This window comes from Echinops telfairi, unplaced genomic scaffold (assembly GCF_000313985.2).
Source record: "Echinops telfairi isolate 266 unplaced genomic scaffold, ASM31398v2 ScPeMD7_3509;HRSCAF=4178, whole genome shotgun sequence".
In the NCBI taxonomy this organism is placed as follows: domain Eukaryota; kingdom Metazoa; phylum Chordata; class Mammalia; order Afrosoricida; family Tenrecidae; genus Echinops; species Echinops telfairi.
Window position 1 is genome coordinate 17,065,495 of NW_022107407.1, and position 12,989 is coordinate 17,078,483.

The window sequence follows — 12,989 nt, forward strand, 5'->3', positions numbered from 1 at the left end:
CCTGTAGGACAGTCCTTTGTGTGTGCAGGTGTTGCTTGGGCCTTTTTCGGGGTGGAGGGTAAGTAAGGGCATAGGGCAGATGCTGGCACTGGCTACTGCTATTGTCCTGTGTAATGAAGTTCTTTGTCTCTGACCCAGGATTCTTGTCCTTTGCAAGTATTGCAAATAGGATATAACTTCAGACTCTTCATCGTTCTCAACTGTAATAGACAAGCTATACATCTGAGAAGTGAAAACTAGACCCCCAGTAGTTATTCATATTCAATCGAAATTAAGCCATATGTTTCTGGAAAGTTACCCAAAGAGGCTAGAATTTAGTTTTTTTATAGCTATATGCTATGCTTTCCCCCACCCACCCATTTTATTTTGTCAACAAAACTTAATTTTTTCAAGTGAAAGGGCTGCCTTCTGAGATTGCCCTCTGATGAAACGATGGTACCAACAGTGTTCTCCCTCCCCAAGATATATTTACTTGGAAAATAAAAAAGTAACAAACCTGTCAGTTCTTAAAATGCTTGGGAAATTCTATTTTTTCATGAACCCAAATTATATAGAATGCCAATTTTGTGGGTTGGTAATAGCTATGGAGTGAAAGAAAGGTGTTGTGGCCCAGTGATTGAGAAATGCAACAGTAGGGTACAATGTCGTAGTCTTTAGTATGTTAGCACATCAAGAATCCCCAGGCAAGCAGTGCAGTACTAGGAGGTTCCAAAAAGTTCACTGGGTCTGAGGCACCAGGCCCATAGCTTTGGAGAACACTAAGGACAATTTGTGGGCAAAACATAGCCCACAAACACAGTGTTCCGCATCCTGCTTTGGTGAGTAGTTGCCTAACGTAGTCCTAAAAGCTCATGAGCAGCCATTTAAGGTGCAACATTGGTCTTGCCTCTCTGGGAGAAAGAAGAAAATGAAAATTGAAGACACAGGGAAATAGTAAACAAATGAACCACAGAAACATCATTCTAAGACCAGAAGAACTAGATGGTGCCCAGCTTCTGCTACCAACTGCTCTGAAAGGGATCACAGTAGAAAGTCCAAGACAGAGTGATAGGAAAATATGAAGCAAACTCAAAATTATAAAACAAGACCAGGCTTATTGGTCAGATAGAGAGACTCGTGGAACCTCTGAGACAATGGTCTTTCGTCACCCTTCAGGTCTGGAACTGAACCCGCTCCCATGGTTCAATTTTCAGCCATACAATAGACAGGTATAAAAGGAGAATAGTAACATTAGTGAGGTAGGCACACCTTAGAATAATCAACCATTTGGGTTAAAAAGGACCACTTTCACCCATGGACAAAGCTCAGAAGAGTTAGGCCAGAAGGAAGGAGGGATGGAGACAGGAAACAAAAGTGAGAAAATGGAGCAAGTGATGTTACATAGAAGGGATTGCAATGAATGAGAGGAAGCAAAAACATGTAGGAAGTATTGATATAAAACGGATTTGCTCAGTAAACTTTCAACCAATCCACATCAGCAAGTTAAAAGTTTGTGGGCAAGTGGAATTGAAAGGTAATGGGATTTTCCCACATATCTGATGTACTTCACCACAGAATGTTCTTTGAGGGAGCACACACTAGCCTCATCTTCACATGAGAGGGGAGAGCAGTTGAGAGAGATGCAGGTGATAGCTGGGGCCCCGATCCTCGCTGCTTTGATAGCTTCACCTAGAGCTGCCTTCACCAAGCCGCTGTCATCTAATGGACTCCAGAGCCTTCCCTTTCCAGGAAGGCTGCCTACTTGACGAGGGAGTTTCATTGTTAAGGTGCCTAAGTGTTCGCTGCTATAATTGCAAAGTACAACATCGAGACAGGGTCCCTTTCAACTAGAGTGGCCATGATTCACCCCATCCATCTGGGCCTGACATAAGATGTGAACAAGAATTAGGGAACTGCACGGATAATACTAATATCCATATATGAGAGCAAGTAAAAAAGTCTTTATTAAATAAAAATATCAAAATGTGAAACTATCTGTTCCTTGGCATATCCTCCATCCAGGTATATTCATCTCTAAAGGTGAAGTTTTCATCTCTTCAACCCTACCCTGAAGAATTCTGTGTTTCAGGTTATGCCACATCAAAATGGCAGTTTTTACCTGCTCAAGGGATTCAAATAGTGTGTCCTTTTAATGTTCTTTGAGTTTGGGAATAAGAGAGTCAAGATCAGCACTGTAGAGTGGACAGGATATGGTTTACCAATGGAATTCTCCCAAGAGCAGCCCTGGTACCTTGGAAGAATGTACCAAGCACATTGTTGTGATGGGAAAAAAATTCCTTGGTGCTACTTGGCTAGACTTTTTCCTCATGGGAGTAATTGGTAGTTTTCTTAATCCTTCTTCATCACAAGCTCCCATGATTATCTTGTGCCCGTTAAGGAGATTATAAAGTAAATTGGACATATTTTCAGGAGCGACCAGTGCGTGGTAAAGTGGAGGGGCGGTGAGACAGAGGAAGTCCCTCCAGGAGATGGATTGACACAGTGACTGCAACAATGGGCACAGACCGAACCATGATGAGGATGGTGCAGGACCAGGCCACGTTTCCTTATCTTGTACATGGAGTTGCTATCCGTCGGAACCAAATCCATAGTACCGAACAACCACCACTTTGGAATCCCAAAACAGTTGTCATAACTTTCTTAGCTGACCCAACATACCTCAGAAGTTAGTTTTGATTGGACTTTTTTTTTTTTTTTTGGTAAGGTATCCTAAGGAAACTAAAATTCAGTTCCATTGAGTTAATTCTGACTCAGTAGCAATAGAGTAGAACTGCTCCATAGGATTTCCAAGATTGTAAATCTTTATGGGGCATACAGCTTCTTTCTCCCGCTGAGTGGCTGGTGGGTTTGAACTGCCAGACTTGCAACTTATAAACAGATGCTATGTGCTACCAGGGAGAACTTCCCCACAGCCATCCATTGATTACAGAAGCATGTTTAGACATACTTTTGGAATAAACTGTGCAAGTATGAACTAGAGCACTACTAACTTTTTTATTTACTTCATGTACTAGGCCAACCAGTAGTATATGCCATTAAATTACAAAGTCCAAACTCACTGCCATTGAGTCAATGCTGACTCATGACCCCTGTGTGGGTTTCTGAGCCTGTAACAGTTTATAGGTGGTTTCAAACTGTCCACCATGTGGATTGCAGTTCAATAAGTAACCACTACACCACCAGGGCTCCTAGTTTATGTGATTATGTCAGTGTATGACATTAGCTTCATTGTCGTTTGAAGTGACAAAACATTTTAAATGCACATATTTTCATAAAGTATGATTTGACATAGGCCATTTTAGATTGTGATGACCAGATAAATCTGGAAATCCTTAAAAAACGAATACATTCAAAAAGCCTTTAAATTTATATCAAAAGACTATTATAATGGTAGAACTTTAATTCTGTGTAGAAGTAACAGCATTTCTGCTTTATATGGAAATGGTACACCGACCAGCATATTGATTTGTTTACATAAAGCTAGCATTTGGAATGTATGTTGTCTTCAAAAAAGAAATGGAGTACTTGGGAAGACATCTTTTCTATTTTTGTATAACATGACAAGTTTTATGATCAACCAGCTAGATTAGTAAAGCATCATTTATTGGATAGCTGCAAAAACCAAGGAAAGAACAAGAAAGCAGATTGGGAAGGAAGATTGGATTGTTGTGATGAGGATGGTATTGAAACTTTAGGTAAGGTTGGACTAAGGAAGGCCTTACTGAGGTGACATGAGTTATGTGACAGTCTGGAAGAGACACATTCTGGGCAGAGGATATGCAGGAAAGCATACCTGGTGTTCTACCTGGAGGAGGCTGATTTGTGATGCATGCAAGACATGGAATGTGAGGCTTACCAACTCCAAAACCAGGCTCACTGCCATTGAGTAGGTAGATTCCGGCTCATAGAACTGTCCCTGTGGGTTTCCGAGGCTGTACCTCTTTATGGGAGTAGAAAGCAGCTACTGGTTTTGAACTGTTTACCTGGTGGTTTGCAGCTCAGCAAGTAAACTACTATGCCACCTAGGCTCCTGTGAGAACTACAGTGCTGCCCCTTGTATTAGCAGTCTGCTGTGCTTCGATCCATGCCCTTGCTTTTATGTTTATATATTAAGCACCCAGTTACCTAAGTAAGGGGGATTGCTTCTTTCAAAAATCATCTTTAAAACTAGGGAACTAGGTAATTAACCTGTGCAAAGTAATCTAGTTCTCATTGACAGTCTCTGTAAAGGCCTGGCTTTCAATAGCATAAATTCCCCATCAGTGTGTTTTTATAAACCTTAAAGGTGTATTGGAAAAATAATTTACTATGTTTTGGGTGAAAATGTACACAGTAAATTAGGTTCCCATTTGACCATTCCTATGCACATTGTTCAATGATATTCATTACATTTCCCACAATGTGTCAATATTCCCTTTAGTTGTGTTCTAGTTCCAGTACTCTCTGATTTCCCTGCCCCTATCTTTTCATTTTGTTTTGGAGAGTAAATGCAACCCTTTGAACTCATATAGATGGATTTGGAGCAAAGCACTGTACTTCTGGGTAATATCCTTCATTTTGTGTGCCACTCTGTTATTTTGCTGTGTGATCTCAGGGTAGATTCATTCGGTTCAAGGCTTAAAGACTATCTATCTCAGCTTGATAGTTTCAGCTGGTTCAGCAAGTCTGGACTTTTCCCCTTTATTTTAATTCTATTATGAATTGGTCAAGGTTTACAGAGAAAATCAGTTTTTTATTCAGGAATGCCTACATGTTTTACTTTGTGTTATTGATTTAAATCCCTACCTTGTAACTTCAGTTACCTCACTTTCTCCCAATGTTTCCTATTTATATTCTCCTTCTCTCCTAACACTCGCTGCCTTCAAGTCTAGATTTTTAAAAAGAATTATAATTCTGTTCACTGTTTTTCTCCCCTTCTCTCATGGTGCATCTCTTATGGCCCCGATCTTCTGATCATCTTCTGGTCAGAACTGTCAGTAGTGGTAATTGGGCACCGCCCTGTTCTTTGGTCTCAGGGTAGATGAGGTCATGACGGCTTGTGTAGGCTATTAGCCCAGAAGCTTCATTTCTTCTCTGACATTTTGGTGTTCCCTTCTCACCCTTTAGTTCCAGTAGTTGTATCTTACATGATTGTTTGCAAACTTTTATGACTCCAGGCAGTATGCAGAATACGAATTCTGTGAACTATATTATACCAATTGTCCCATGAGACTAAACAAAGCTCTAAGCCTTTAAATCAAGGTTTAATTTGTAACTACCACATGAATTACATTCTTGATATTTCTGAAGAGACTGAGGCAGCCTAGGAGTTAGAAAATAATCGCAGGTAGCATACGTACTAAAATCTTTTTTGCCAAGGTCACTAAATATTTGTTACTATTAAAGATAAAGGGTCATTTAAAGTTTTGGTAGACTTTGAAAAATTAGCAATATCTTCTTTTAAAATAGCTTATTGCCATGTATTTCAAATATTATACAATTTAATCATTATATCACTAATCGTGGAATCATCACCACAGTCAAGTTCAGAACAGTTTCTTCTCGTGCTCACTGTTGCGCACTCTCCGTCTTCACGGTCCTCCCCTGCCATGCCCCCACGCTGTCATCAATCCAGCTCTGTCTGTAGACTCACCTATCTTGGGTTTCATGTACAGACGATTATACAAAACCCAAATAGGAAGCAAACAAAAAAACAATGGCTAGACAAAATACACAAAAACCTCCAAAAGAAAGCAGAAAATAGTAAAAGTGAAACAACTTTAAAATGGGTCAAAGAGGAGTTGAAGTGGTAAGGTATTACATTTAACCTAACTTTATCTGCCATAATTGACTTTAAATGTTCTCTGATAGCAAGGCTACTTGTGACGTTCGGCTCCGGCTTGTCCAGGGGTGAACTAGCAAGCCCCAGACCTGTGTGGTCTGTCAGGGTCCAGAGATAAGCTGAGCTTACATAGGGGCACACAACAGCAAAGAGTTAGACCCTAGTTTTATTCAAGTATGTAATCACTTCAAAAGGTCTGAAGTGTAGCTAACACTCTGCTCAGGGAATGAAGTGGGTCCCTGTCGTCCCCGCCCAAAGTTAAGAGGGTATGTAAGAGGTCCGCAAACTGGTTCTTGAGCCATAGGCAGCTCTGAAGTAAAATTGAAAACTTTAAAAGAATATTATTCAAATAATGGCGATTTCATTGGTTTGTAAAAATGTTTATGGCAGTCAAATGATTTTTAAATTGTGTGTGGGCCAGGATTGGCTCTTTAACTCAAAAGTTTGCGCACCTTGGTCTGGGGGATATTTCTAGTTTCTAAAGGGCACTTTCCAGAGGGAAGGGTTGTCACTCTACAGTTTTTTAATCAGTTGCTTGGTTCATCCCTGAGTCTCATACAATGTTTCTTTTGACTTTCATTGGGCTGTGGCTCTTGATCAATAGGTCTCAGAATTATCTTCAAGTACAGTCCTGTGTCAGGATAATCACTTGGACTTATCTTCAAGGTTAAGGCAGTTCTTACAGGATCCTTTGTTCACTTCCTTAGCAGGTAGGGCAGAGCCCCTGTTCTGCCCTTAACACAATCCACATCCCCCGACTATGTTCAGAAGGGGCTTCATCCATGTAAGGACCTGCAAATGGATTTGGGCCTTCCACCATCATCCATAGCCTTCTGCTAACCTGATATTCACAATGTAAGCTCTGATATCCTTCCCTCTTTGGGATTCAGATTTTATTATTTACCATCTTTGGTCACATAAGCTGTTGTTCTTTATGTGGGCTTAGTTGACCCCTCAGATGAAATTAGCAACATTTCTGTCTCTTAAGAGTTCCCTCTTTCCTTGGTTGTATAGCTGGACTAGCTGTTTTTACTCTCCTTAAGCCTTTTGGATACTCTTACCTAGTCAATGACTGCAATCTCACATCTAAATTTCTAGTCAAAACCTTTCTCTCGAACTCTAAGCATTTGCAATATATGGGCTTCTGATATATCTTTTTAGGTGGCCTGAAAACATCTGTATTCCTATTATCTAAAGCAATTTCATATCTTTCTCAGCAATAAAAGACAAAGAAGTTTCTCTGGCAGCTACGATGCCGTCTATTTTGAGAACTCACACACCAGACAGACTTCAGAGCAAAGGGACAAAATGCTGGAAGCAGCAGCTGGGAAGTTTGGGATAGGAGAGGGACAGTCGCCTTGTGAAGGCCAGGTTTAGGAAACTGCTCAGGCCTAGGTTAGTGAAATGACCGGAGATAAGAACGGTTCATCGCTAAGAAATTAATATCATCAGTTACCAATTAGATGTGAAGAATATACTTCCTGCCATCAATTCGATTCTAACTCATAGCGACCCTATAGGACAGTGTAGAGCTGCCCCAGTGGGTTTCTGAAATTGAAATTCTTTATGGGGGCAGAAAGCCTCAGCACCCCACCCCCACCCCACCCCATCCAGGGCAGCAGCTGGTAGCTTCAAGCTGCTTACCTTGCAGCTAGCAGCCCAATGGATAACGCCCATAGCCATCCTTTATGAATCACATAGATTTTATGAATCATAGATATAAGGAGAAGTTTTAACTTTTAAAGTTTTCAAAAACTTTTATTTTGAGCATGGCTTGATTAAATTTGTTTAGACATAAATGATTAATGTTTGAAGCAGTAGCCTTGTGACCATGTACAAAAATAGCCATTTAAAGTATTTGCTTTTTCCCTCACGTATACCCAAACGTGTAATGTACTAAAAGAAAACCATTGGGAAAGAGTATAGCTTGGCATGTTGAGCTGTGAAGTAATTGAATTTAGCTTGAAATGAGTACAGATATGTTAGAATTTTGATTAAAATTTTGCTCAAATTACTGTGAAATGCATCAACATAGATGTGATAATAATAACAAAACAAATCTACTGCCATCGAGTTGATTCCAACTCATAGCGACCCTCTTGTGCATTCCCAAGACTATAAATCTTTATGGAAGCAGACCGCCTCATCTTTCTTCTGCAAAGATAAGCCTAATGCTTATCTCACAGCAACGCCAGGGATCCTCTGATGATGAGAGCAGATGTGATCGATGTAGCAAAATGTTCATTGGAAAATCTAGATCAGTGATCTGAATGCCACCACCCTTTTGCACAGCTCCTCATGTTGTGGTGACTCCCCCAACCATAAAATTATTTTCGTTGCTACTTCATAACTGTCATTTTGCTACTGCTCTGAATCAGGCGACCCCTGTGAAAGGGTCATTTGACCCCCAAAGGGGTTGCGACCCATTGGTTGAGCACCGCTGACCTATATGAACACATGGGTGTTCACTGATCCCTTTAGAGTTTTCTCTATCTTTGAAGGTTTTTATAATTGTTTTGGGACTTCTGGTATAAACTGTTGGCTAAAGACTTATCGTGGGGACTTAGCCTCCCTGACCAGAGACTTTTTAAAAATGGTTTTAATGACATATAAATCACAGTTCATACATAGGTCAGTCATATTAAGAAGAGTTGTGCAATCACCACCACAATCAACTTTAACCCATTTTCTTCTTCTTTGTACTCCTTGTTGGCTCCCCATTTCTCCCCAGCCTCCCCTTCCATGCCCCTAAGAAATAAATGGTTCAGTTACTCTCTCTAGAGATTTACCTATTTTGGATTTTCTATACAGGAAAACATATAAAACAAAGAATAAAAACAAACCAACAAAATAACCCATCAACAGTGACAGAATAAGAAACCTCACTTGAAAAGCAGAAAATATTAAAAAATTAGAAAAAAAACAACAAAAAATGGGTTAAATGCGAGATTAAGTGATATAAGGTGTTACATTTTAACCTAACTACATCTGCCATAATCAACTTTATAAAGTTCTTCCTGAGATATCAAGGCTGTTCACATCCCTCAACTGTGGTCGGAGGGATTTCACGAGAGAATTAAGCCTGCAAATGGATTTTGGACTTCCACTATTACCTGTAGCCTTCTGCAAACTGGGTGTTAAGCCCCAGTGTAAGCTCTTTCGGATTTGGGTGTTATTAATTAACATCCTGGTGTGCTTCTGTGTTGCCTCACTTACATGGCTTCTTGTTTGAAGACAAGCCTTTAAGACTCCAGACACTGCTCTTTCTGATAGCCAGGCGCCATCTAGCTTCTTCACCACCCGTATCTTCAGTGATCTCCACAGGTCAAGTACTGAGTAGGGCCCTGTCATTAAGAGCTACTTGGTTTTAGATTAGGGCCAAGATTTAAGTGTGAGCTCAAAATCCATTCATATATCTATGGTTTTATCTATGTCCCTGATTAATTTTAGAGACATCTTTATCATTTTATTGAAGACTATTATAAATCATGCCCATGGGGACATAAGGTAATAGTATCATTAAAAAATTTAAGATACCTGAGAGAAAGAAATCAAACTTATATAGTACAGCTCTTTAGACCACAGTAAATTGTTGACTTGTACAGATTCAAAACTTTCACTAACTACACAAAACCACAAGGATTGAAGATAAGACAAAACTTTCTGTAACATTTGTTTACAGAGGCAGAACCATGCCCATTAGACTCACGCGGGTCATAAAACACCAAAGGGAGCATGAAATTAGTAAATACAGGTTCGTCTAGGGGCACTATTTGTTGGCCACCCACAAAGCAAGAGATCCCAACCAAACCAAACGCCATGACCGCCAATTTCATTACCTGGAGATAATCCCTGCTGCTTCTCCCACTAGCGAAGGCAATTAATGTTAAGTCCAGAAGTACCTCCGTTTCTTACATCTGCTACTGGTGATTTTAAGGTACAGTCCAAGTTGCTTAGTGGGATTTCAACTCAGGTCCTTCTGGTGTGGCCTATGACGGACACCTTTAAAGGACAGTCTGAAAGTTTCAGTTGTTTGTAGCACTCGGCCGGAGTCAACAAGGGTTGGATAGAAACGAGGTCAAAAGTGACCAATTAGGAACATAATACTGAGCTTATTCTCCCCTTGGGGCCTGTATAAGGAATGTTAAGCATTTTTCCCAATTGCAGTTTATCGCACTTGGCTTATCCTCTATCTGAAGTGTAATCGCCTTCTCTGCTGTAGACATGTCTCCTCACTTCTTGATTTGATTAAAACACTAATCACTCTTGTAGGAGTATCTGTTTATTTGTGTTCTATGGCTGGAACTGATTGGTCTTGCCTCTCCATGCAACATGAGGAACTGATCCCAGCCGGAGTGAGGCTACCTCTCTTGACGTGTTTTCTAAGATGTTCCAATAACAGGGTAGTTCATGGGAAGTAGGGAAACCTTGTCACTTGGGAGAACACATTAGAAGATTGCAAAGTAGAACAGAAGTCTACCTTTGTCTGGGTTTTTATCCTTATATTAGAGGACTCATACAATATCTGTCCTCGTGTAATTGACTAGTTTTACTCAGCATTGTGCTTTCCAGGCTCATCCGTGTCAGAGGCATTTCGTGGTTTCATCACTGATTTTTACGATACTCCGTTGTATGGATGTACCAGTTTCCTTATCCAGTCCTCAGCGAAGGGGCATTTGGGTTGTTTCCAGCGGCTTGCTAGTGAACGGGACTGAGCATACATCTGTGTGGTTCTGACTCAGCTAGTGAACCTGAGAGAGCATACATCTGTGTGGTTCTGCCTCTCACTTCTTTGGAATATATGCCCAGCGGGGATATTGCTGGATCGTATGGTATTTCTGTGCCCAGTTTTAGGACTCACCATATAGCATTCCATAATGGATATACACGTGTACAAGCACACCAGCAATCTACAAGAGTTCTAATCTTTCCACAGCCTCCCCTCTCCCTCATTTTTGTTCTCTCGTTTGTGTTTTTGAATTGGGCTATCATTGTGGGCTGACCAGAGACTTTTCTTTTCTCTGTAGACACTTTCCGCTGTACTTTTTGTCAGACAGAGGTAGAAGAGGATGAATCAGCAATGCCCAAAAAGGATGCACGCACACTTTTGGCAAGGTTTAATGAACAAATTGAGCCTATTTATGCACTGCTTCGGGAAACAGAGGATGTGAACTTGGCTTATGAAATACTTGAACCAGAGCCCACAGAAATCCCAGCCTTGAAGCAAAGGTGAGTCTATGCCCTGTGGCTTTATTAAGAACACTTTTAATTTCATGTTAGTTTTAATTACTTGTACTTTGGAGAGCAGGTGCCGGTGAGTGCGCATTTTACCAGGAAACTGAAGCTTATAGTTCAGGAGATTCTAAGCTCTGTCATGCTTGTCTTATTAACTGAGGCCTGTGATGAAGTTCGTTTTATTGAATGCAGGACAGTATGCGCCTTAGGCAACGTCTTTAAATAGTCAAGTTTGACTTCAAGTACTCCCTGTGCTTGAACCTGCTGCAACTCAGCCGATTGTTAGCTAATCCTAAATTGGTTGTGCCTCTTGAGAGTACTTGAAATTTCCTAGCCACCTTTAGAAGGTTGAAGTTCTGTACAGAGTACAACTTTCTGCACTCTTGTTTTTTTTTTTATTTTAAGTATTAATTTTTGTCTGTCTTAGTTTCAAATGCAACTTCCTTAAAATTGAAGTATATTAAAAGAAAAAAGTAGGCAAATTGTTACCTTTGGGTTAATACAGCAGTGCCCCCTGTTTTAATCAGTATAGCTGAATTTTTAATTGCAGAGGCAGCCTTAGTTTTGCTAGGCTGTAAGAAGTGGTTCATAGTCTTTTTTTGAAAACATAAATGAAAATTGGAGTCAGGGCGTGCTTTCCACCTGTGCAACCTTTTTTTCCCCCTCGACCGTGGGTTGAGCTGAGGGCGTCGAGTTTATGGCCACCTATGCACTTCTGTATAATGAGTAGGTTGTACCTGTACAGTTAGGTTTTTCCTTTATTGTTTATAGGAGTACTTTGAGTTCCTTCTGGTGTTGATAGGGCATCATCAATTGGGGCAGTCCCGATCACATTAAGTTCCTTTTGGGTAGTCAAACACAGTCCAGCTGTACAGCAGATTTTATATCTGTACACGTTGTGAACTTTCCAGCCTGGCACCATTTATTGGGTTGCTTTTTGTCGTGCATAACAAAAATCAACTAGAAGCGATTGAACAATAAGAAAAACTTACCTTGCGTGAACAAAATCCTGAAGTAATGCAGTTCAGGATTGGTTAATTTCACAGTTCAATTACATTCTCAAGGTTGTAGGTTTGTGACATTTTTATTCTCTGCTGAATGTGTCCTCTTAGGACGAATGAGAGGAGCTAGCCTAAGATGGCCATGCTTTAATAAGCATCACATCCAGATAGTAACATTCAAATGCATATGAAAGGAATGCCTTTGTTCCCTGTTGTACCTGAAGAAAGCAATCTCAGAATTCCTTCTTCACTCCGTTCTCCCAGTGTTTTCTCACTGGCCAAAGTGACTGCATATGTTCATTTCTAAATCAGCCCCTCTGCAAAGGAAATAGGATCACATGACTGGTGCATAGGCTAATTGAGAGGAACCTTCCAAGGCTAGGGAATGTTCTAGAGTCCTTTAGAGCAAATAACCATCAGTATTCACTAAGCACAGGGAGGAACCACAGTTGATAAGTAGTCAGGATCAAGCACATCTGTTTCCCAAAGTGGATGATACCTTACCCTGGGTGTGTGTGTGGGGGGGGAAGTGACTGGAATGATTCAATGGGGTGCAAATCCAGATACTATATTTTATCCTGGATTATGAGCGGTATAGTAGCTTTTAGTTGTCAAGGGGGCACTGTGGAATTCTGTTCTGAAAAGGGGCTGGTAGGTCAAATAAGGTTGGGATGCTGTAATTCTTTTTTGTTACTGCCCATTTGGTCTCCTACAATAATTGGTTTTTGTCTTACTGTTTGCTTAATCTTTTTCTGTCCATGAAGTTATACTATAGCCACAGCAGCCAATGAGGAAAATTGATTTCAAAAAACTACAAAATATCTTAAGGGTTGCCATGAGTCAGAATTGACGTGATGGCAACTAGTTTTGTTTGGTTTTGGTTTGTGGCTTAAAATTTCATGTTGAAATGTGATTCTTTTCTATGTGATATA

The 12,989-nt window shown here is 40.4% G+C and overlaps 1 protein-coding gene across 4 annotated transcripts in view; it reads left to right on the top strand.

The window, feature by feature from the left end:
* Positions 1–12,989, top strand: part of GTF2E1 (general transcription factor IIE subunit 1) — a 58,768-nt gene that overhangs the window by 29,381 nt on the left and 16,398 nt on the right. For all 4 annotated transcript variants that reach the window (XM_045294263.1, XM_004709792.2, XM_045294262.1 and 1 more), the window contains exon 3: positions 10,849–11,050. In XM_045294263.1, coding sequence (XP_045150198.1) covers positions 10,849–11,050 — 202 coding nt within the window. The remainder of the gene's footprint in view (positions 1–10,848; positions 11,051–12,989) is intronic.